Genomic DNA, 24,438 nt, shown 5'->3' with positions numbered 1-24,438 from the left:
TGGGGAGAACTGAGCAGACTCGGAGAATCAAGGGCTGCATCTTCCCGTCTCACGGGGCTGCGCATTCACGCCCGAGTGAGCAACGGGCAGCACAGAGCACCAGCTCCTGACAAGTCATCTATCAATCTGATCGATCAATGTAGCTCTCTGTCGAGCCCAGTCCCCACACCCTGCCCCCAGTTTGACGTTAGCTGCAGTTACCTGTTTTTGGAGAGTCGAGTGTTGGTGGTCTTGCAGGTTCTGATCTGTGATAGTGAATTCGACTCGCTGGCGTTCCTTCTCTCTCTCCCAGTCCTGGAGTTCCTTCTGGTACAGTGTTACCTGCCGTTTGGAGTAAACCTACCAGAGGGATCAAGACAGATGATGATCAGACAGATTTACAACGTTTTGCAGTTCTGTGCATAGGAACAGGAGTAAGCCTTTCAGCCCCTCGAGCCTGTTCGGCCGTTCAATTAAATCATGGCTGATGTGTATCTTAACTCCATTTACCCGCCTTGGTTCCGTAACCCTTAATACTATCTATCTGCCTAATACAAATCTATCAATCTCGGTTTTGAAGTGTTCAATTGACCCTCAGCCTCAACAGCTTTTTGGGGGAAGAGAGTTCCAGATTTCCACTACCTTTGTGCGAAGAAGTGCTTCCTGACATCATCCCCTCTGAACCGCCTAGCTCTAATTTTAAGGTTTGACCCTTGGTTTGAAATCCCCCAACAGAGGAAATAGATTTTCTCTATCTACTCTATCAAATCCTTTAATCATCTTAAACATACAAACCCACAATAATGTAATCAAAAATGCACAACTTGGGTCTTTTCTGGAAATGTCCAGATTGGATGCAAAATTGTTTTTTTAAAAAGTGAATTTTATGCTTATCAAAGTGGAGGGAACATTTCGCGCATCCAGTGTCAACATCAAGCACTCCCAGGCCACACATGAAAGGCTGAATAGGCTGGGGATATTTTCTCTAGAAAAGAGAAGGCTGAGGAATGACCTGATAGAGGTATTTAAGATAATGAAAAGGTTTGATAGGTAGACGTAGAGAAAATGTTTCCACTTGTGGAAACGAGAGGTCAAAAATATAAGATAGTCATGAGAGAGGAATATAACAAGAGAGGAATCACTGCTGGATCTAGTAATGGGAAATGAACCGGTGCAGATAAGAGAAGTATGCAAAGGGGAACATCTAGGCAATAGCGATCATAACATAATAAGGTTTAAAATAATGATTAAGAAAGACACAAGTAAGACAAAGACCGAAGTAATAGCTTGGAAAAAAGCTAATCTTGAAGGGATGAGAATGGAACTAGGAAACATAAACTGGAAAAAAAAATTGACAGACAAAGTGATAGAACAGCAGTGAGAAATATTTAAAACGGTGATCAATAGTGTTCATCAGAAATATATTCCTCTAAAAACCAAGAACAAACTAGCCAGTAATGAAACACCATGGGTGAATAAAGAGATAAGAGTAAAATTGAAACTAAAGAAAAAGGCATACTCTAAGTACATAGACAATAAAGGAGAGGATGACAAAGGGGAATACAAAGAAGGTAGGAAAGAAGTCAAAAAAACAATTAGGAACAGTGAAATGGCAAAAATATTAAATAATTACTTTGCCTCAGTACTTACCAAGAAGACTAACAAGGTGGGCACGACTATAGAAGAAGAGATCAAAAAAGATATAAAGACATTTAAGATAGAAAGGGGGGAAGATAATTGATAAACTAATCAAACTTATACCCCGGGTCCGGATGGATTGTATCCGCGCATATTAAAAGAAGTTAGGGAAGAGGTACAGAGGCACTATTACTTGTATATAAAAATTTATTAAAAAAGGGAAAAGTGCCAGAGGACTGGCGGACAGATAATGTGATTCCTATATTTAAAAAAGGAACTAGAACAAGTCCAGGGAAATATAGACCAATTAGCTTAACGTCGGTGGTAGGAAAAATAATGGAATCTTTATATCTAGAAAACAAAAATATAATGAAGAATAGTCAGCACGGATTTCAAAAGGGAAAGTCATGCTTGACCAACCTTATTGAATTATTTGAAGAAGTAACAAAAAGAGTAGACATGGGTAACGCAGTAGATGTAATATATTTTCAGAAGGCCTTCGATAAGGTACCGTGTTGTAGACTCATGACTAAGTTCAGAGGATGTGGAGTCAAGGGATAGGTAGCAGAATGGATAGCAAGCTGGCTACAAAACAGAAAATAGACAGTAGGGGTTAAGAGTAGCTACTCAGACTGACAAAAGGCGGGAAGTGGTGTTCCACAGGGATCGGTGCTGGGACCACTGTTGCTCACAATTTCCATTAATGATTTGGACTCGGGAATGGGAAATACAATTTCAAAATTTGCGGACGACACAAAATTAGAGGTTGAAGTTAATACAAAGGAAGAATGCATCAAAATGCAAGAAGACATTAATAAACTTGCAGAATGGACGTGTAATTGGCAAATGATTTTCAATATTGATAAATGTGAGGTATTACATTTTGGTAGCAAGACTAAAGGGGCCACATACTGCTTAGATACTAAGAGTTTAAATGGGGTAGAGGAACAGAGGGATCTGGTTGCAGAGATACACAAATCACTAAAAGTAGCAATGCAGGTTAATAAGGTCATAAAAAGGCAAACCAAGCACTGGGATGCATTTCTAGAGGGATAGAATTGAAAAGCAGAAAAGTTATGTTAAACTTTTATAGAACCTTGTTTAGACCACACTTGGAGTACTGTGAACAATTCTGGTCTCCATATTATAGAAAGGATATAGTGGCAGTGGAGAAGGTGCAAAAAAGATTTACTAGGATGATACCAGGAAAGATTGAGCAGGCTGGGGCTCTTTTCTCTAGAAAAGAGAAGGCTGAGGGGTGACCTGATAGAGGTCTTTGAGATAATGAAGGGGTTTGATAGGGTAGACGTAGAGAAAATGTTTCCACTTGTGGGGGTGTCCAAAACTGAGGTCATCAATATGAGATAGTCACTAATAGCCACCCAGAGAGTGGTTAAATTGTGGAACTCGCTACCACAGGGAGTAGTTGAGGCAAATAGCATAGATGCATTTAAGGGGAAGCTAGATAAGCACATGAGGGAGAAAGGAATAGAAGGATATGGTGATAGGGTTAGATGAAGTAGGGTGGGAGGAGGCTCATGTGGAGCATAAACGCCAGCAAAGACCAGTTGGGCCAAATGGCCTGTTTCTGTGTTGTAGACTCGATGTAACATAGGGCAGTTAGATTCAGCATAAAGCTTCCTCTACTCTGTCCAATAATGTGCCTGAATTCAGAAATGTGCCTCATTGCACCATAGAATCACAGAATCATAAATTCTCACAGCACAGAAGTATTTGGCCCAACATGCTTGTGCCAGTTCGTTGAAAGAGCTATCCAATTAGTCACACTCCCCTGCTCTTTCCCCATAGCGCTGCAAATTTCTCCTTTTCAAGTATATACAATGGCCAATTTCCCTTTTGAAAGTTACTACTGAATCTGCTTCCACCGCCCTTTCAGGCAGTGCATTCCAGATCATAACAACTCGCTGCATAAAAAAGTTTCTCCTCATTGCCCCTATTTTGCCAATTACCTTAAGTCTGTCTCCTCTGGTTACCGACTCTCCTGCCAGTTGAAACAGTTTCTCCCTATCTACTCTATTAATCCTTCATAATTTTGAACACCCCGACTAAATCTCCCCTTAACCTTCTCTGCTCTAAGAACAACCCCAGCTTCCCCAGTCTCTCCATATAACTGAAGCCCCTCATCCCTGGTGTCATTCTAGTAAATCTCCTCTGCACCCTCTCTAAGGCCTTGGCATCCTTCCTAAAGTGTGGTGCCCAGAATTGGACATAATACTCCAGCTGAGGCCTGACTGGTGATTTATAAAGGTTTAGCGTAACCTCCTTGTTTTTATACTCTCTGCCTCTCTTTATAAAGCCAAGGATCCTGTATGCTTTTTTTTAAAAACAGCTTTACCAACTTGTCCTTCAAAGATCTGTGCATGTGAACCCCCCAGGTCTCTCTGTTCCTGCACCTCCTTTATAATTGTACCAATTTGTTTATATTGCCTCTCCTCATTCTACCTCCCACGTGGAACATTTATTTCCTCCGCCAGTCTGTCTGAGCGAGATTGCCAATTTGGAAGCAGATTAGGGCTCACATACTCCAACTACAGCGTTGAGACTGCACAAACTCATTTCACATTAGACTCTTGAAGGCAAGAGATAGGTCTGAGAGGTGTTGTGGAGCTGTGAGATCCTGGAAAACCATGTTACTGGCTGGGTACTCTGCATGGAGCACTTTCTAACCCGTAAAAGAAAGATCGACTTGCATTTCTATGGCATCTTTCATGACTTCGGGACTGCCCAAAGCGCTTTACAGCAAATTAACTATTTATTTGCGCACAGCAAGGTCTCACAAATAGCAATGTGATGATGACCAGATAATGTTATTTTTTTTTAAATGTCATTGGTTGAGGAATAAATATTGGACACCGAGGAGAACTCCCCTGCTCTTCTTCAAAATAGCGCCGTGGGAACTTTTACATCCACCCGAGGGGGCAGACGGGGCTTTGCTATAACTTGTCGTCCGAGAGACGGCACCTCCGACATTGAAGTATCAGCCTAGATTTTGTTCTCAAGTACCTGGGGTGGGGCTTGAACTCAGAGACGAGAGAGCTACCAACTGAAAGAGCAACCTTTTCAGGAGCTAAAGCTGGGCAGTTTCAGAGGGAAAAAGGGGGTGAGGCCACAGCTGTACCTGCCTCAGTGGTTCACGTCATAACAACTCACATCTCTATAGCATTCCCCATGTCTCAGTGGTGCCTAAGGCCGTAGTTTCTAGTCAGTTCAAACCTTTTTATGCGAAAGTTAAAAGAAATTACCTCACATATTAGATCCAGGTCATAGAAGCAAGGATTTTTATGCGATCTCAGTGTGACAATACAATGTGTGCTGTCCCCAGGAGGAAGCACTCCAGAGACTGGAGTAACACTCAATACCTATAAAAAGAACAGCGACAAATTAGCAAGACCCGAGCCGCCATTTATAGAGCTAAATTGAAGAAAAAATTTCGGCCAAGAGACTGAGGAAAGCAGATGGTTTCAAGTCACACCACACTATTATGTCATAACAACTCACATCTCTATAGCATTCCTCGTGCACAGAAAGATGTCTCAAAGTGCTTTACAGGTTATGGGCAAAAAAAGAGTGAAAGAGGGGAATGGGGAAAAGCATGGTCGAAGAGAAGGGGCCTTTAAAAGCAGGGAAAAAAGTGACAAACTTTCATCCCCATGTTCAAATCCCTCCATGGCCTTGCCTCTCCCTATCTCTGTAACGTCCACCAGCCCTACAACACTCCGAGATCGCTGCCCTCCTCCAATTCTGGCCTCTTGCGCATCCCCGATTTCCATCGCCCCACCATTGGCGGCCATGCCTTCACCTGCCTAGGCCCTAAGCTCTGCAATTCCCTCCCTAAACCTCTCCATCTCTCTCCTCCTTTAAAGACGCTCCTTAAAACCGACCTCTTTGACCAAGCTTTTGGTCACCTGTCCTAATATCTCCTGATGTGGCTCAGTGTCAAATCTTGTCTGATTACGCTCCTGTGAAGCATCTTGGGACGTTTTATTACATTAAAGGTGCTGTATAAATGAAAGTTGTTGTTGAGGAGGGGAGTTCCACAGAGAGGGGACACGCATGGCTGCATGTGATCATTGAGGAAAAGACAGGCAAGGCCACGGAGGGATTTGGAGGCAAGGGCAAAGATCTTAAAAGTACATTCGCTGAGGCACAGTGGAGCTTGGCAAGGAGAGGAGTGAAGACAGTGCAGGCCCTTGTGCTGGTGACGGCATCAGTTACAGCATTCTGAACGAGTTAAGGAGTATGGTCTCTTGAAATTACAAAGACGTTAGAAGTGATAAGCCTTTTGGCAGCGAAGGATAAGAGGTGGGTCAGAGGCCGGTGCTGTTTCAGAGGTGGAAAAGGCAATCTTCTTAACGGACTGGTTGTGGTGGAGGAAGCTGAATTTGGGGTCACTAAAGGTTCCGCACCTCTAACATTAGCCTGAGGCTGTAGCCAGGAAGATGGATTGGCAGTGGGGGGGGGGGGGGGGGGGAGGGCGGGAAGAAATGACCAATTTAGCAGCGTGCTGTCCTGCACCCGAACAGCGGCCGAAATACATCTTCATCATATTGACTCGGGGGATATTCAGGCACCCTTCCGCACTGAAATTGGTCAAAAAGCAAGCGGAGATTACGACGCGCAAGCTCCTACTAGTTTTTCGGGCTCTACTGCAGCCTAACCAGCAGTTATTAAAGGGATGCCGCCGAAGACATTCCTCCCCCCACTTATCTTAATGTGGAGTCAGGAGCTGCAGGAGTGCTCCACGGCAATACTGCGGGCAGCTGTCAGCCCATGCTGACCCCCCTCCAGTTACCCTTCCCTCCTCCTCCCCCCCGGGACCTATCCAAGGGCGTCTGCCGAATGTCCAAGCCTGATGATCAGCTTGACCGAGGAGCTGCATTGGAAAGTCTGATTGAAGCCTGCAGCTCACTTGTTTCGTGGTAATGAGGCCCAAGAACCAATTTCGGGCGAGTGTTGCAGCCACGCCATCTGTTTCGTGCCCATAGTCGGGCGCGAACCAATTTTCCCCTTGTGGTGTCAAGCCACATAGAAGTTCAGGGAAGCCAAAAGGCAGTGAACCATTGAGGTTTACAGCACACGAGGCCATTCGGCCCATCGTGCCTTTGCCAAGGCAATCCAAAACTAATCCCACTGCCCTGCACCTTCCTCTGCTTCAAATATCCATCCAATTTTCTCTTAAAAGGTGCAATGGTCCCTGCCTCAACTACTCCCTGTGGTATGCTCCAATACTCCATGCTCCAATAACAGCTGCATAAAGAAATTTCTCCTAACCTCTCTCCTCCTTCTCTTGGTGACAATTTAAAATTGATGACCCCTCAACCTGACTCCTCAACAAGGGGAAAGAGTCTTTCCCGATTCATTCTACCAAAACCCTTCTGTCACATTTCAGGAGTTTTGATCATTTTTACACAGAAAGGATTTTTACAAAAGGTTACTTCAAATATTGCTTGTTTAAAAACGAAGTGAATAAAAATGGGTCTGAGACGATAGGTGGTTAAGATGCTAATGAGCTAGTCTGAATGTTGTATCCTCTGTAAATAATAAGCAATTCAGTGGCTTGTCTCTGTAATTGATAAACACGCTTCCCAAACCCGTGACCTACACCACCTAGGTGGGCAAGGACAGCAGGTCCATGGGAACACCATCACCTCCAAATCACACACCATCCCGACTTGGAAATATATCGCCGTTCCTTCATCATCGCTAGGTCAAAATCCTGGAATTCCCTACCGAACAGCATCGTGGGAGCACCTTCACCACACGAACTGCAGCGGTTCAAGAAGGAGGCTCATCACCACCTTCTCAAGGGGCAACTAGGGATGGACAGTAAAAGACGGCCTTGCTAGCAACGCCCACGTACTGACAATCAGCATATCCTTCTATTTCTTTCTCCCTAGGTACTTATAGTTCCCCATAAATACATCTATGTTATTCGCCTCAACTACTCCATGTGGTACCAAGTTCCACATTCTAACCACTCTCTGGATAAAGAAGTTTCTCCTGAATTTTTAATTGGATTTATTGGTAACTATCTTATATTTATGGCCCCTAGTTTTGGATTCCCCCACAAGTGGAAACATCTTCTCTACCCTATCAAACCCCATCATAATTTTAAAGACCTCTATTAGGTCCAGAGAAAAAGGCTCCAGCCTATTCAGTCTATCCTGATGGTTATAACATCATTACTTCTTTACTCTTGAACTCCACACTCCTATTTATAAAACCCAAAACACTGTTGGCCTTTTCTATGGCTTTATCTACCTGCACTCTCAATTTCAGGGAATGGTGTATTTGAATCTCTGTTCATCCACACCCAGTGTCTTTCCATTGACTGAATATTCCTATTCCTTGCTTTTCCTCCCAAAATCTCACATTTATCGACCATAAAAATGCATCTCCCACCTTTATTAAACTGCCTCAAGATGCTTCATGCAATGAGTTACTTTTGAAGGAGTGACTATAGTTATGTAGGCAATCTCGGCAGTCAACCTGGACCGGCAATTGCGCAAACTGCAATGACGCGAAAGGCCAACTTGTCTGATTTTGGAGGTGTTGGTTTTAGGAAGGATTGTTGGGCAGTATGCCTGGAGAACTTACCGCTCTTTTTATTCATAAAATCCACTCAAAGAGAGATAGGACCTCAGTTTACCATCTCATTTGGAGGACGGCATCTCTAACTGTGCAGCACTCGCTCAGTATTGCACAGCCTAGTATGTGTGTTCAGATCTTGGTGTGGTTGCGGGGGGGGGTTAATAATTACATAGAATTTACAGCACAGAAACAGGCCATTCGGCCCAACTGGTCTACGCTGGCATTTATGCTCCACATTTAGATCCATTTCTGTATAAAGTGTTCTGCCAGTTCAGCAGGTGCAAATTTCACTTTGAATAATTATATGTAACGACTGGAAGCCAGATGAGGTCCAAAATGTTGTCCTTTGCCTCAAAAGTACTTGTACAAGGCAAACCTACCACGTGGATGAGTGTACAAGGCTAGATGTAGTAACCTTGCAGCATCTCCATATACAATGTATGCATTATTGCACCAAGCATATTAAAGTAGCTGTGAGTTCTCGTCCAAAAGTTAAAATAAAATATTCCAAACAGCAGCCATAAAAACAAAAACATGAACCATGACAATTTAGGGGTTCACTGGGACCTACGCGCCAAGACCAAGTGAAAGCCACCTGTGCCCATTGCTTTAAGCCAGTCCACTATATTATCGGAGACAAACATTTCTACATCACTTCAAGTAAGTTCCCAATTAAAATTCACCAGCTGTGGGCTGTCTCATACCATTTAGAACAAAAACCTGCATCTGTCACATTTCAGCTGTGACAGGCTAGGTAATAAAATAAATAATATTAAAAATAGCACACAGAAAAACTTCTGCCGTAAGCTGGTATCCAGAAATTTGGTACAAAATCTTTTGAAGCAGCCAATTAACAAAACATCAGTTCTCAGGCAGGAAAAGTTCAATTGTTTTTTTTTGTATTTATTAATTAAATTTAATAAAGACAAAGACAATATAAGAAATCTGGTCCCCACTGTTTTCATTTAACGGTCGTATGCTCTGGAGAAGTTGGCAGATCTCTTACCTCGCTGATGTGCACTGATGTAGAGTGCCAGCTGTATAAGATGACTTCTGTCTCAGAGATGTTGTACAGAAAGATGATCCGACTACATTTTGTGAACACAGGAACATTTCCAAAAGAAATCCGCTCCTCTGACATAAACATTAGCTGCAGCAAAAGAAATAAAATCCCAGGATTTTAGAAATTTCTCATGCTCACATACGGTCCTGTAACTCTCCACTATCTCGCCCAGTGACCACTCTTTATAATTATATCAAACATGGCTGCATATGTACACCATTAATCCCGGCCAGAATGGAGATGATTGGGTAATTCCTCCGTCACACACTGCTGTAAGTGGCTGGGATTGATTTTATGCACAAGTTCTGTTTGCTGCAGTTTGTAGAGACGCTTTTTAAATAGACTCTGTAAATAAACTTTGTTTGCTTTGCTATTTACTTTGTTTGCTGTAAAATAAACTGTTTGCTGTTAATTTTCTACATCCACCTGAGGGGGCAGGTCGGGCCTCGGTTTAACATCTCATCTGAACGACGGCACCTCTGACAGTGCAGCACTCTCTCAATGCTGCACTGAAGTGCCAGCCTGGATTTTGTGCGCATGTCTCTAAAGTGGGCCTTGAACCCACAACCTTCTGACTCAGAGACGAGAATGCTACCTACTGAGCCATGGCTGGCACAATTAACACTGGTTTAAATTCTGACTGCAGTACGAGGCTAGGCAGTTTTACTATTAAAATCTTATCCTTTGCAGAACTATCATACACAACTCCTGGCCAATATTTATCCCTCAACCAACATCATTAAAACAGATTATCTGGTCATTAATTACATTGCTGTTTGTGGGTCCTTGCTGTGCGCAAATTGGCTGCCGCGTTTCCAACATTACAACAGTGACTACACTTCAAAAGTACTTCATTGGCTGTAAATCTCTTTGGGACGTCCTGAGGTTGTCAGAATCAGTTTATACCCCTGAGGGGCAAGAACTCTACTTGCCAAAAAAAACAGCCGTGGACAACTAAAGAGGTAAGGGACAGTATAAGACATAAGGAAAGGGCATACAAAAAGGCAAAAAATGGCACAGATCCTGGCGAATGGGAAAGATACAAAGATCAACAAAGGGTCACAAAACAGATAGTAAGAGCTACAAAAACAGAGTATGAAAAGAAACTCACAAGGGATATCAAAACCAATACAAAGAACTTTTATAGTTATATTAGGAAAAAGAGAGTGGTCAGGAGCAGTGTTGGCCCCTTAAAAACTGAAAGTGGGGATATTGTCATTGACAATGGGGAAATGGCGGACATGTTGAACAATTACTTTGCGTCAGTATTTACAGTAGAAAAAGAGGACAGCATGCCGGAAAGTCCAAGAAAACTTATATTGAATCGGGGACAGGGACTCGATAAAATTAACATAAGTAAAGCAACAGTAATGAAGAAAATAATAGCACTAAAGAGTGACAAATCCCCACGACCAGATGGTTTCCATCCCAGGGTTTTAAAGGAAGTAGGTGAGCACATTGCGGATGCCCTAACTATAATCTTTCAAAGTTCTCTAGATTCAGGAACTGTCCCTCTGGATTGGAAAATTGCACATGTCACTCCACTGTTTAAGAAAGGAGAGAGAGGGAAACCAGGGAATTATAGACCAGTTAGCCTAACATCTGTTGTGGGGAAAATGCTGGAGTCTATAATTAAGGATAGGCTGACTGAACACCTCGAGAATTTTCAGTTAATCAGAGAGAGCCAGCATGGATTTGTGAAAGGTAGGTCGTGCCTGACAAACCTGATTGAATTTTTTGAAGAGGTGACTAAAGGAGTGGACAGGGGAATGTCAATGGATGTTATTTATATGGACTTCCAGAAGGCATTTGATAAGGTCCCGCATAAGAGACTGTTAGCTAAGATAGAAGCCCATGGAATCGAGGGAAAAGTACGGACTTGGTTAGGAAGTTGGCTGAGCGAAAGGCAACAGAGAGTAGAGATAATGGGTAGGTACTCACATTGGCAGGATGTGACTAGTGGAGTCCCGCAGGGATCTGTCTTGGGGCCTCAATTATTCACAATATTTATTAACGACTTAGATGAAGGCATAGAAAGTCTCATATCTAAGTTTGTGATGACACAAAGATTGGTGGCATTGTAAGCAGTGTGGATGAAATGGGCAAAACTGTGGCAAATGGAATTCAATGTAGACAAATGTGAGGTCATCCACTTTGGATCAAAAAAGGATAGAACAGGGTACTTTCTAAATGGTAAAAAGTTAAAAAACAGTGGATGTCCAAAGGGACTTAGGGGTTCAGGTACATAGATCATTGAAGTGTCATGAACAGGTGCAGAAAATAATCAAGGCGGCAAATGGAATGTTGGCCTTTATATCTAGAGGACTAGAGTACAAGGGGGCAGAAGTTATGAAACAGCTATACAAAACCCTGGTTAGACTGCACCTGGAGTACTGTGAGCAGTTCTGGGCACCGCACCTGCGGAAGGACATATTGGCCTTGGAGGGATTGCAGCGTAGGTTTACTAGAATGATACCCGGACTTCAAGGGTTAAGTTATGAGGAGAGATTACACAAATTGGGGTTGTATTCTCTAGAGTTTCAAAGGATAAGGGGTGATCTGATCGAAGTTTATAAGATATTAAGGGGAACAGATAGGGTGGATAGAGAGAAACTATTTCCGCTGGTTGGGGATTTTAGGAGTAGGGGGCACAGTCTAAAAATTAGAGCCAGACCTTTCAGGAGTGAGATTAGAAAACATTTCTGCACACAAAGGGCTGTAGAAGTTTGGAACTCCCTTCCGCAAACGGCAATTGATACTAGCTCAATTGCTAAATTTAAATCTGAGATAGATAGCTTTTTGGCAACCAAAGGTATTAAGGGATATGGGGCAAAGGCAGGTATATGGAGTTAGATCACAGATCAGCCATGATCTTATCAAATGGTGGAGCAGGCACGAGGGGCTGAATGGCCTACTCCTGTTCCTATGTCAGGGCGCTATATAAATCCTTTCTTATCCCAGTTGTAATTATTGGTTAACAGCTTTGGATTTTAAAGCAACTTTTATTTCTTTTTAACAGCGCAAATGCACAATTTCATAAAACTCATGAGGAGGTTGAGGGTGAGCTCCGGTTTTTGTGAGGCTAACAGCGGAGAGGTGCAAATCATCCAGCAATTTGTGTCGATTCGCAATTCATGCTGTATCGCTTCCTTGTCACAAATTGCTGGGGTTTTCAATGCACTAATAACGGCATGCGCCATTAAACGCACTGTTATTTTCCCAGCAAATTCTGGGGCATTGTTTTTATTGGTCTCGTAAACAACAGGAACAGATCTGTGCGACGTAAGGGTGGGGGTTAAAAGGCCCTCAAAATAAAGAGCTGAACTTTCCAATCTAATAATCAATCCAACTCTCACCTGCCCAAGGACTGATGCTCGTTGTACAGCTGGGGCTCCAAAGTATGAAGACGGCTCATTGAAAGACGCACAGCTGCCCAGGACACGCTTGTCGAACCCAATACCTGTGAAGGTTACCAAGGCAGAGTCGCCTCCAAGGATGTGGATGGGGATGTCCACCTTTAGGAAAGACAGCAAGCAGAAATCCAATCAACTGGAAGACATGCTAAAGAAAGGGAGGAGAATGTTGGGTGGGGGGGCGGTGGTGGATGAACAACAATGTCAGAGAGAGTCATAATAGGCAACGGGTGATTGACATTCCATTCAAATACCACATAATACAGGACACATACAACGGGTCAGCCAGCAACTGAAAGCGAAAGACAGGTTGATGTTCAGGGTGTAATTCTATGTAATTCTGTGTCGCCCTTCATCAAAACTTGGCTCTGATGAAGGGTTCCCCCTCATTTTGATATTGACTGACGTGCTGTTATTTCCAGCATTTGTTTTTTTATTTCAGATTTCCAGCATTTCTGGTTGTCTTTTTATCATCACATTATGGATTGCCAGCATGATACAATAGGGTTCATGTTATGAATGTGCGCTTCTGGTGTGGAGCCTCACTCACCTGGAGCACATGTTGGGCATATGCCTGAACACTTGAAATGTCCTCCCGGAGGAAAAGGCCGTATGCCCGGGGTGCATATTTGTAAAGTTAGCCCCAATATCTTTAAACTTTCAACATACAGCACTGAAGGAGGCCATTCGGCTCATCATGCCTGTGCCGGCCCTTTGAAAGAGCTATCCAATTTGTCGCACTCCCCTGCTCTTTCCCCATAGCCCTGCAAATTTTTCCCTTTTAAGTATTTATCCAGTTTCCTTTTGAAAGTTACTATTGTCTCACCTTCCACCACCCCTTCAGGCAGTGCATTCCAGGTCATTACAACTCGCTGCGTAATTTTTTTTTCCTCATGTCGCCTCTGGTTCTTTTGCCAATTACCTTAAATCTGTGCCCTCTGGTGACCGACCCTCCTGCCAGTGGAAACAGTTTCTCCTTATTTAGTCTATCAAAACGCTTCATGATTTTGAACGCCTCGATCAAATCTCTCCTTAACCTTCTCTGCTCGAAGAAAAACAATCCCAGCTTCTCTAGTCTCTCCACATAACTGAAGTCCCTCATCCCTGGTACCAGGTATCTCGCTCTCACCAATCTAACTGTCGCAGATGCGTCGGTCCATGACTGTATTGGTAGGAGTGACCACCGCACAGCCCTTGTGGAGACGAAATCCTGCCTTCACACTGAGGACCCATCCAATGTGTTGTATGGCACTATTACCGTGCTAAATGGGATAGATTCAGAACAGATCGAGCAGCTCAAAACTGGGCATCCATGAGGCGCTGTGGGCCATCAGCAGCAGCAGAATTGTATTCCAGCACAATCTGTAACATCATGGCCCAGCATATTCCTCATTCTACCATTACCAACAAGCCAGAGGATCAACCCTAATTCATCGAGGAGCAGAGAAGAGCATGCCAGGAGCAGCACCAGGCGTACCTAAAAATGAGGTGCCAACCTGGTGAAGCTACAACACAGGACTTCATGCATGTTAAATAGCGGAAGCAGCATGCTATAGGCAGAGCTAAGCGATTCCACAACCAACGGATCAGATCAAAGCTCTGCAGTCCTGCCACATCCAGTCGTGAACGATGGTGGAGAATTAAACAACTAACGGGAGGAGGAGGCTCCGTGAACATCCCCATCTTCAATGATGGCAGAGTCCAGCACGTGAATGCAAAACACAAGGCTGAAGTGTTTGCAACCATCTTCAGCCAGAAGTGCTGAGTGGATGATCCATCTCAGCCTCCTCCCGATAGCCCCACCATTACAGAAGCCAGTCTTCAGCCAATTCGATTCACTCCACGTGCTATCAAGAAACGGCTGAGTGCACTGGTTACAACAAAGGCTATAGGCCCCAACATCCTGACTGTAGTGCTGAAGACTTGTGCTCCAGAACTAGCCGCGCCTCTAGCCAAACTGTTCCAGTACAGCTACAACACTGGCATCTACCCAACAATGTGGAAAATTGCCCAGGTATGTCCTGTCCACAAAAAGCAGGACAAATCCAATCTGGCCAATTACCGCCCCATCAGTCTACTCTCAATCATCAGTAAAGCGATGGAAGGTGTCGTAGACAGCGCTATCAAGCGGCACTTACTCACCGATGCTCAGTTTGGGTTCCGCCAGGACCACTCGGCTCCAGATCTCATTACAGCCTTGGTCCAAACATGGACAAAAGAGCTGAATTCCAGAGGTGAGGTGAGAGTGACTGCCCTTGACATCAAGGCAGCATTTGACCGAGTATGGCACCAAGGAGCCCTAATAAAATTGAAGTCAATGGGAATCAGGGGGAAAATTCTCCAGTGGCTGGAGTCATACCTGGCACAAAGGAAAATGGTAGTAGTTGTTGGAGGCCAACCATCTCAGTCCCAGGACATTGCTGCAGGAGTTCCTCAGGGCAGTGTCCTTGGCCCAACCATCTTCAGCTGCTTCATCAATGACCTTCCCTCCGTCATAAGGTCAGAAATGGGGATGTTCGCTGATGATTGCAGAGTGTTCAGTTCCATTCGCAACCTCTCAGATAATGAAGCAGTCCGTGCCCACATGCAGCAAGACCTGAACAACATCCAGGCTTGAGCTGATAAGTGGCAAGTAACATTCGCACCAGACAAGTGGCAGGCAATGACTATCTCCAACAAGAGAGAGTCTAACCACCTCCCCTTGATATTCAACGGCATTACCATCGCCAAATCAACATCCTGGGGGTCACCATTGACCAGAAACTTAACTGGACCAGCCATATAAATACTGTGGCGACAAGAGCAGGTCAGAGGCTGGGTATTCTGCGGCGAGTGACTCACCTCCTGACTCCCCAAAGCCTTTCCACCATCTACAAGGCACAAGTCAGGAGTGTGATGGAATACTCTCCACTTGCCTGGATGAGTGCAGCTCCAACAACACTCAAGAAGCTCGACACCACCCAGGACAAAGCAGCCCGCTTGATTGGCACCCCATCCACCACCCTAAACATGCACTCCCTTCACCACCGGTGCACTATGGCTGCAGTGTGTACCATCCACAGGATGCACTGCAGCAACTCGCCAAGGCTTCTTTGACAGCACCTCCCAAACCCGCGACCTCTACCACCTAGAAGGACAAGGGTAGCAGGCACATGGGAACAACACCACCTGCACGTTTCCCTCCAAGTCACACACCATCCCGACTTGGAAATATATCGCCGTTCCTTCATCGTCGCTGGGTCAAAATCCTGGAACTCCCTTCCTAACAGCACTGTGGGAGAACCTTCACCACACGGACTGCAGAGGTTCAAGAAGGCGGCTCACCACCAGCTTCTCAAGGGCAATTAGGGATGGGCAATAAATGTTGGCCTCGCCAGCGATGCCCACATCCCATGAATGAATTAAAAAAATAATAATCCAGTCATTATCTCATTGCTGTTTGTGGGACCTTGCTGTGCACAAATTGGTGCCATATTTCCCTACAGTACAACAGTGACTACACTTCAAAAAGTACTTCATTTGGCTGTAAGGCGGTTTGGGACATCCTAAGGTTGTGAAAGGCGCTAAACAAATGCAAGGTTTTTCTTTTATCTTTGTTGTATATATATGGGGGGTTTAACCATTCTCATCATTATTTTGGTCCCTGGTGTAATGGGGCTCCTAAAACTGTACGTGGTGCTCTAACTGTGGCCTAACCAATGTTTTGTATAAATTCATCATTACTTCTTTACTCCTTGTATTTATAAAACCCCAAATTCTTTTGGCCTTTTTATGGCTTTATCTACCTGCACTCAAATATTCAAGGAATTAGGTATTTGATCCTCTGTTCATCCATGCCCTTAGCTATCTTTTCATGAAGTGAATACTCCAATTCTTTGCATTTTTTTCTACCAAAATGTATTATCCTGGCACTTATTCACATTAAATTACATCTGCTCATTCTACTGACCCATCTCTGTCTTCCCGAAGTCTTATAAGGTCCCCCTCACTGTTTGCTAAACCTCCCACTTGTGTGTCGTCAGCAAATTTGAAGATTGCTCTCCCTATCAACACTTTTTATAATTTTAAGAAGTTCTGTTATATTTTCCCTTTGCCTTCTTTTCTCCAGTGGAAGCAATCCCAGTATCTCATGTCCCTTGGGAAAACAATGAGCACCAAATTTAACCCGGTGGGAACAGGCCGGGTTCAGGTCAGACACCAGTTTGACCCCATGCCTGATTTAACGCTCCATTGACTTCCCGTTCCCACCAGGAGGCGTAGGTTAAAATCGGGGCCTTAAGTTTCTCATCCCTGGTATCACCCGGTCATCTCTGCCATCGTCCTAAAATAATTTTAATTTCAGTTTCAACTTTCTCGCTGGTCTGAAGTTTTAGTCTTATTTTATTTATTGTCTCCAGGGAAAAATAAAATTAGCACTAGTTAAAATCCAGTCTTTTTCTTTCCAAAATATTAGTCATATTTTTGGTTTTAGTCTGCAGAGGAGGGGGGTGGTGCTGAGAATGTAATCAAAAATCTAAGAGTAGATTTTACAAACTCGTGCTGCCAGTGGAGAGCCTCTCACATCGGGAGCACGTATTAGGAATTCAGACACAAGGTCAGCACCTTTCACAGGAGGGGGGGGGGCGCACTGACCTACGCGCCCTACTTCCTGACCTGTGCTCCCAGTGTGCACACTCTACGCCTGGAATGCGAGTTTGCAAAATCTTTGCTCCTCATGTTTTCCAGTAATTTGATTTCTAAATTTATGGGGTTTTTTTTAAATGCCATAATAGTTATTTCACTTCCCACACAACTCACAAACGGACAAGAAATGTTAAGAAATAATAAACTGGAAATTGGACAACTGAGACTTTATTCCTCCGTTTAATTCCCAACGTTGGTGCCAAAGGTTTAAACCAGTGTTGTTTTACTCATAGGAATAATTTTAATTTTAATTCTGTTCGTGTTGTTTTTTCATCTGAAATTTATAGTTTTAGTTTTCATAAGCAATTTAGACTTAATTTTAATTCGATGACAAAAATATAATTCTACTCCATGACTATACTTTCTTCCTCATTTTAGTTGACGAAAACAAAACCGATTTCAGCTTTGTTTCATCAATATAAGCTACAATCACGTCAAGTACTTCATTTATCTCTAAGAATCAGCAGAAGAGACAGTGGCAAGGGGACAACATTCCACAGGGTCAGCCTTGGCTCAGTGAGTACCCTCGCCTCTGAGTCAGAAGGTTGTGGGTTCAAGTCCCACTCCAGAGACTTGCACACGTAATCCAGGCCGACACTCCCAGTGCAGTACTGAGGGAGTGCTACACTGTCAGAGGTGCCGACTTTTGGATAAGACGTTAAACCGAGGCCCCGTCTGCCCTTTCAGGTGGACGTAGAAGATCCCATGGCACTATTTTGAAGAAGAGCTGGGGATCTTGCTGTGCGCAAATTAGCTACCGGGTTTCCTACATTACAAAACTTCAAAGTATTTCATTGGCTGTAAAGCGTTTTGGGATGTCCCGAGGTCATGAAAGGCACTATATAAATACAAGACTCTTTTTTTCTCTGGGTAGTTACTTACCGAATAGGATCGAGCCTCGAGTGGCGAGAAAATCCACTCAATGTAAGCAGTCATCCCCGATTGGATCTCTCCACGTGGATTCAGGCACTGAAAGATGGGATGGTCGTTATTCTGTTCCTGAACGGTTTTCACAGAATCCAGCTGGATGTCGTAAATCACTCGCACCGAGCCGCCATTGTACAGCTCGTAAATCTGTGTTGAGTGAGAGATACGAGGAAAGGGATGAACACACAGTGCCGTAGCAATTGTTTGCAACCGAGTGGCCTGCTAGACTACTTCAGAGGGCACTAGAGTTGCCAACTCTGGTTGACGTCCCACCTCCCACTGCCTCACCCCTACGCTCCCACCATTGGTCTACCCGACACGTCCATCCTCATGGCATACCGTCTTCCCACGGCCAATTGGAAACCAAACAGACTCTTCATGACTCAACTGGGTGATTCTTGACTGTCAAACAGCCTTTTTGACCCTGCTGTCCCTAACTCCTATATTTTTATAACCAACAAAGTGTTCAAAGAAAATGAAAAAAAAAACCCACACACAAATTTTCTTAATGCTCCTATGATGTTTCTCCCTGGGTTTTGCTCACAGCAGTGTCATGGAGATTAACCTTCAATTCCTGGAGACTCCAGGGCAATCCTGGAGGGTTGGCAACCCTGGAGGGCACCAAGAGTAAATTCCCACAGAGTCACATGTAGGCCAGATTGGGTAGGGTTGGCAGGCTCTTTTCCCTGAAGGACGTTCGTGGTCCAGTTGGGTTTTTAAACCACAATCCGGAAGCTTTGATGGTTATTTTGTCTGGTGCTAGCCCACTGAGTTACCAGATTTATTGAATTCACTTTCACAACTCGCCACGGTGGGATTTGAACTCGTTGACTTACGGGTTGTTAGCCCAGTACCGGAACCTCTAGCTCATCGTCGCTGGGTCACGATTGAGAGTAGGAATCCCTGGGTTGAATGCTCTTCTCCCTTCCCAAGACTGGGGACACCGAAGTCAGTTGCTGTCATTGTTACCCCAAGCTGAGATCCGCTAACGCAACACAGCCTGGAAATCAAATCCAGGGCCTTCTTGGTCTAAATGACACCATTTCATAGCATATATTAATAGAGCCCTTAGAAGGGTGTGGGTGAGTCCCAGAGGAAGCAGCTTTGAAATGAGCAAAGAGCTGTGATAAAAGTTAAATGATATTATTTAAAAAAATAAAAATCAGGTACATTTTCAACACTACACCAAGTTTAATTATTGTTTTTTTTTGCAGGGATATACAAATTAATGTAATCTAATATAAACAAAATATTAAATAACCAATTTCATAAACTGGACTCGTGTATAGTACGAATGTGAAATGTGCACTTACTCACACTGGACAACAATAAGTGAATTCAACTGCTGGATGCTGCAAGAAGACCGTGGTACCTTGAGGGTTGCACTCACCTGTTTGGGTGGGATGGAATTGTCGATACAAACGGGTGCAAACCTGTGCTGGGTGACGAGGAAGTGAATGTAGCAACGGTCTTTTGGCACGGTGATACCGATGAAATTTAACTGGAAGGACACACAAAATTTTTTTTTTTAAAAACATACAATCATTTGAATTGCTGCAAGGATGGCCACTTTTATTGGTTTGAGTTGAAGCCCCGAAAGAATTGAGCTGGAGATGAAGGATGCACCAGTAAACAGGCATTTCCGCCAATGGACACAGCCAATGAAAAGCTGGGTAAATAACAGCGCAAAGGCAGTCTCCATGGATTAACTCAGATAAGAGAAACTACTGCACAAAGGAGACAGTGGGGTGAATTTTCAACTTTGGCGCACAGGGTGGTGAGAATGTAAAACCCAGAGAGCGGTGAGAATGCGGAACCCAGAGAGCGGTGAGAATGCGGAACCCAGAGAGTGGTGAGAATGTAAAGTCCAGAGAGTGGTGAGAATGTAAAGTCCAGAGAGCGGTGAGAATGTAAAGTCCAGAGAGCGGTGAGAATGTAAAGTCCAGAGAGCGGTGAGAATGCGGAACCCAGAGAGCGGTGAGAATGTAAAGTCCAGAGAGTGGTGAGAATGTAAAGTCCAGAGAGCGGTGAGAATGCGGAACCCAGAGAGCAGTGAGAATGTAAAGTCCAGAGAGTGGTGAGAATGTAAAATCCAGAGAGTGGTGAGAATGTAAAATCCAGAGAGTGGTGAGAATGTAAAATCCAGAGAGTGGTGAGAATGTAAAGTCCAGAGAGTGGTGAGAATGTAAAGTCCAGAGAGTGGTGAGAATGTAAAATCCAGAGAGTGGTGAGAATGTGGAACTCGCTACCACAGGGAGAAGTTGAGGTGAACAGCATAGATGCATTTAAGGGGAAGCTAAATAAACACATGAGGGAGAAAGGAATAGAAGGTTACGCTGATAGAATTAAATGAAGTAGGGAGGGAGGAGGCTCTTGTGGAGCATAAACTCCGGCATAGACCAGTTGGGTCGAATGGCCTGATCTGTAAATTCTATGTAATTCTATGTTACAAGTTATTAAAGTGGTTGCTGGATCTCTGTACCACCTCCCGACACTGCAATCGTCCTGTCATCTATGTATCAAATCAGCTCCAACTGGTAGCGCTCTTACTCCCTCCACCCCTCCCCCTGGGTCATAAAAAAGGTCTGGGTTCGAGACCCACATCAGAGTATTAGTTTATAATCTAAACCTTGTCAGCCATGGCTCAGTGGGTAGCACTCTTGGCTGACTCAGAAGGCCATGGGATCAAGTCCCATTCCAGATACTTCAACACGAAATCTAGGCTGACACTCCAGTGCGGTATTGAGGGACTGCTGCACTGTCGGAGATGTCGTCTTTTGGATGAGATGTTAAACTGCCATCTCGGGTGAATGTAAAAGATCCCATAGAACTACTTCAAAGAAGAGCAGGGGAGTTCTCCCCAGTGTCCTGGCCAATATTTATTCCTTAACCAACACTAAAAATAGATGATCTGGTCATTTATCTCATTGCTGTTTGTGGGACTTTGCCGTGTGCAAATTGGCTGCTGTGTTTCCCAAATTACAACAGTGACTACAGTTCAAATTGACTGTGAAGCGCTTTGGGACGTCCAGAGATCATGAAAGGCGCGATATAAATGCAAGTCTTTTTCTTTCTTTACCGAGTCAAGACCACAACATGTGGGTCCCGTCTGCTTGTTCAGGTGAACATTAAAAGGTCCCGGTGCACTATTCAAAGAAGAACAGGCGTTTTCTTGGAACCATTAGCCAATATTCCTCTTAGAGCAAATACCACCAAATAAAATAACAGAAACTGGCCGTGGGATGTTGTTGGCACGGAATGACTGTCGCGTTACAAACAAAACACTGGATCCCAAAACCGATTCACTGTGCGAAGTGTTCTGAGACATTTTGACGATTGAATCCCATTCTGTATAATGTGAGTATTTAGCTTTTATAAAGAAAAAAAGAACTTTCAATTATATAGTGCATCTTACGACCTCAGAACGTTCCAAAGCGCCTTACAGCCAATTGTATACTTTTGAAATGTGGTCACTGTTGTAATGTAGGGAACGTGGCAGCCAATTTGCAAACAGCAATACCACAAACAGCAATGTGATAATGACCAGATAATTTGTTTTTTTAGTGATGTTGGTTGAGGGATAAGTATTGGCCAGGAGACTGGGGAGAACTCCCCTGCCCTTCTTTGAAATAGTGCCATAGTATATTTTATGTCCACCTGAGAGAGCAGGCAGCACCTCGGTTTAATGTCTCATCCGAAAGATGGCACCTCCGATAGCGCTGGCACTGGGAGTGTCAGCCTGGCTTATGTGCTCAGGTCTCTGGAGCGGGGAGTTGAACCTTCTGACTCAAAGGCAAAAGTGCTACCCACCGAGCTAAGGCTCACATCCTGGATCAACACGTGGGACTGACTTCCAGAAAGAGTAATGGAGGCAAAAAGCCTGCAAGAAACAATTGGATACTACAATGGGGGATGTTGGGATCTCCCTGGATGGATGAATTAAGGTGGGCCAAACGGCTACCCTCATCCGTAATTATTTTATAAACTTGTGGTCTCCGGCCACCGGTTTCGACAGCGCAGGTCTCATGCAGCCAGCACCAATGCTGACATTTTAAGCTTGGCGGTGCCGAAGACTGCTCTTTTTACCAGGTCTTTCTGGAGCCAGTAAAGTGATGATTGGCGGCAGGAGCGTGTTCCAGCAGTGACGTCATAATGCAGCATTACAACGTCACCACGCGTGCCCGCTCCAATTTTCTGTGCACTGAACGTTCTGACACAACATCACGACAACCCCCACTTGCATTTATATAGCGCCTTTAATGTAGTAAAACGTCCCAAGGCACTTCGCAGGAGCATTATCAGACAAAAATTTGACACCGGGTCACGTAAGGAGATATTGGGACAGGTGACCAAAAGCTTGGTCAAAGAGGTATGTTTTAAGGAGTGTCTTAAAGGAGGAGAGAGAGATGGAGCTCTTGGCGGGCTGGAGGAGGTTACAGAGATAGGGAGGACTAAGGCCATGGAGGGATTTGAACATTAGGAGGAGAATTTTAAAATCGAGGCGTTGCCAGATCGGGAGCCAACGTAGGTCAGCGAGCACAGGGGTGATGGGTGAACGGGACTTGCTGCGAGTTAGGATACAGGCAGCAGAATTTTGGATGAGCTCAAGTTTACGGAGCAATAGTTTGCACCTGTGCACTGGCCAAAATGTCATGGCCGTTTGCCCATGCCCAGAAACCCAAGTCCCACATTGCAGCTGGTTGAGTGGCCGCACTACCCACAACAAAATACAAGAGAGGGGCATAGTTAGATTGCTCTCCCAAGACCCCAGGCTCTAACATAAAAACGGCTTTTGTTTGTTTGTTTCTTTCTTTCTCCTGACTGCAAAACTCCAGGCATGGCAGTGGAGAGGGGAAGGTTTGTCTGTAGTGTCAGGGGTCAGCATGGGTTATTTTTGGATCCTGTCTGATACATTGTAAGTTATACATTAATTGTCAAGGATCCTGTCCGATACCTTGTAAGCTATATGTCAATGGTATAGAGATTGTGTCCGATACGTTGTCAGTTATATATTAATGGTGTAAGGACCCTGTCCGATACATTGTAAGTTATATATTAACTGTCTAGGTATACTGTCCGATACCTTGTAAGTTATATATTAAGTGTCAAGGATATTGTCCAATACCTTGTAAGTTATATATCAATGGTATAGAGATTGTACCGATACATTGTCAGTTATATATTAATGGTCTAGGGACCCTGTCCGATACATTGCAAGTTATATATTAACTGTCTAGGTATACTGTCCGATACCTTGTAAGTTATATATTAACTGTCTAGGTATACTGTCCGATACCTTGTAAGTTATATATTAACTGTCAAGGGTTTTGTCTGATACCTTGTAGGTTTTATGTCAATGGTATAGAGATTGTGTCCGATACCTTGTAAGTTATATATTAATTGTCTAGGTATACTGTCCGATACCTTGTAAATTATATATCAAATGTCAAGGATATTGTCCGATACCTTGTAAGTTATGTTAATGGCGTAGGGATCGTGTCCATTACCTTGTAAGTTATATATTAATTGTCTAGAAATCCTGAGTTATATAATTAATGGTCGAAGGGGTTTTTTTTTGCATTCTCCATCGAGTAGTTATTAGGTTAAAGAAAACCAAAGCTGAGTCCACTGGCAGTAATTTTATGGAGCACACTCCATGGGAATTTCCCAGACCGTTGTTATTCCGGTGCACCTGCTCCAGAGTTTGCTCAAGGAAATAGCAGTGCACAGACTTTGGCAGAAATGTCCCACTAAAATGTTTTTTTAAATGAAACCCACTTTAAGATAAATATTGATCAACCCTTACTGTATTACACGTGGTCATTCCTGAGCTGCATAATAACCTGTATTGGGTACAAACTTAGAACAGTTACCATCTGGTGAGGTTGCTTCCATTTGTCTTTTTTGCAACACAATCATACTTTATCAGAAAAAGAAAGAAATTGCAACTACATCGCGCCTTTCATGACCTCAGGATGTCCCAAAGTGCTTTACAGCCAATGAAGAACTTTTGAAGTGTAGTCACTGTTGTAATGTAGGAAACACAACAGCCAATTTGCGCACAGCAAGGTCCCACAAACAGCAATGAGATAATTAACCAGATCATCTGTTTTAATGATGTTG

At 43.9% G+C, this 24,438-nt stretch overlaps 1 protein-coding gene across 5 annotated transcripts in view; it reads right to left on the bottom strand.

Annotated features, from left to right (window-relative positions):
* cfap65 (cilia and flagella associated protein 65) overlaps positions 1-24,438 on the bottom strand; it is a 156,079-nt gene that overhangs the window by 51,583 nt on the left and 80,058 nt on the right. For all 5 annotated transcript variants that reach the window (XM_067987025.1, XM_067987026.1, XM_067987027.1 and 2 more), the window contains exons 22-27: positions 19,706-19,816; positions 18,271-18,462; positions 12,649-12,807; positions 9,236-9,379; positions 4,881-4,997; positions 202-339 (exon numbers count right to left, since the gene is read on the bottom strand). In XM_067987025.1, coding sequence (XP_067843126.1) covers positions 202-339; positions 4,881-4,997; positions 9,236-9,379; positions 12,649-12,807; positions 18,271-18,462; positions 19,706-19,816 — 861 coding nt within the window. The remainder of the gene's footprint in view (positions 1-201; positions 340-4,880; positions 4,998-9,235; positions 9,380-12,648; positions 12,808-18,270; positions 18,463-19,705; positions 19,817-24,438) is intronic.

The sequence above is a fragment of the Heptranchias perlo genome, chromosome 7, assembly GCF_035084215.1.
Source record: "Heptranchias perlo isolate sHepPer1 chromosome 7, sHepPer1.hap1, whole genome shotgun sequence".
Taxonomy (NCBI): domain Eukaryota; kingdom Metazoa; phylum Chordata; class Chondrichthyes; order Hexanchiformes; family Hexanchidae; genus Heptranchias; species Heptranchias perlo.
Note: the sequence above shows the minus strand (reverse complement) of the source record. Positions and strands in the feature narration are given on the sequence as shown.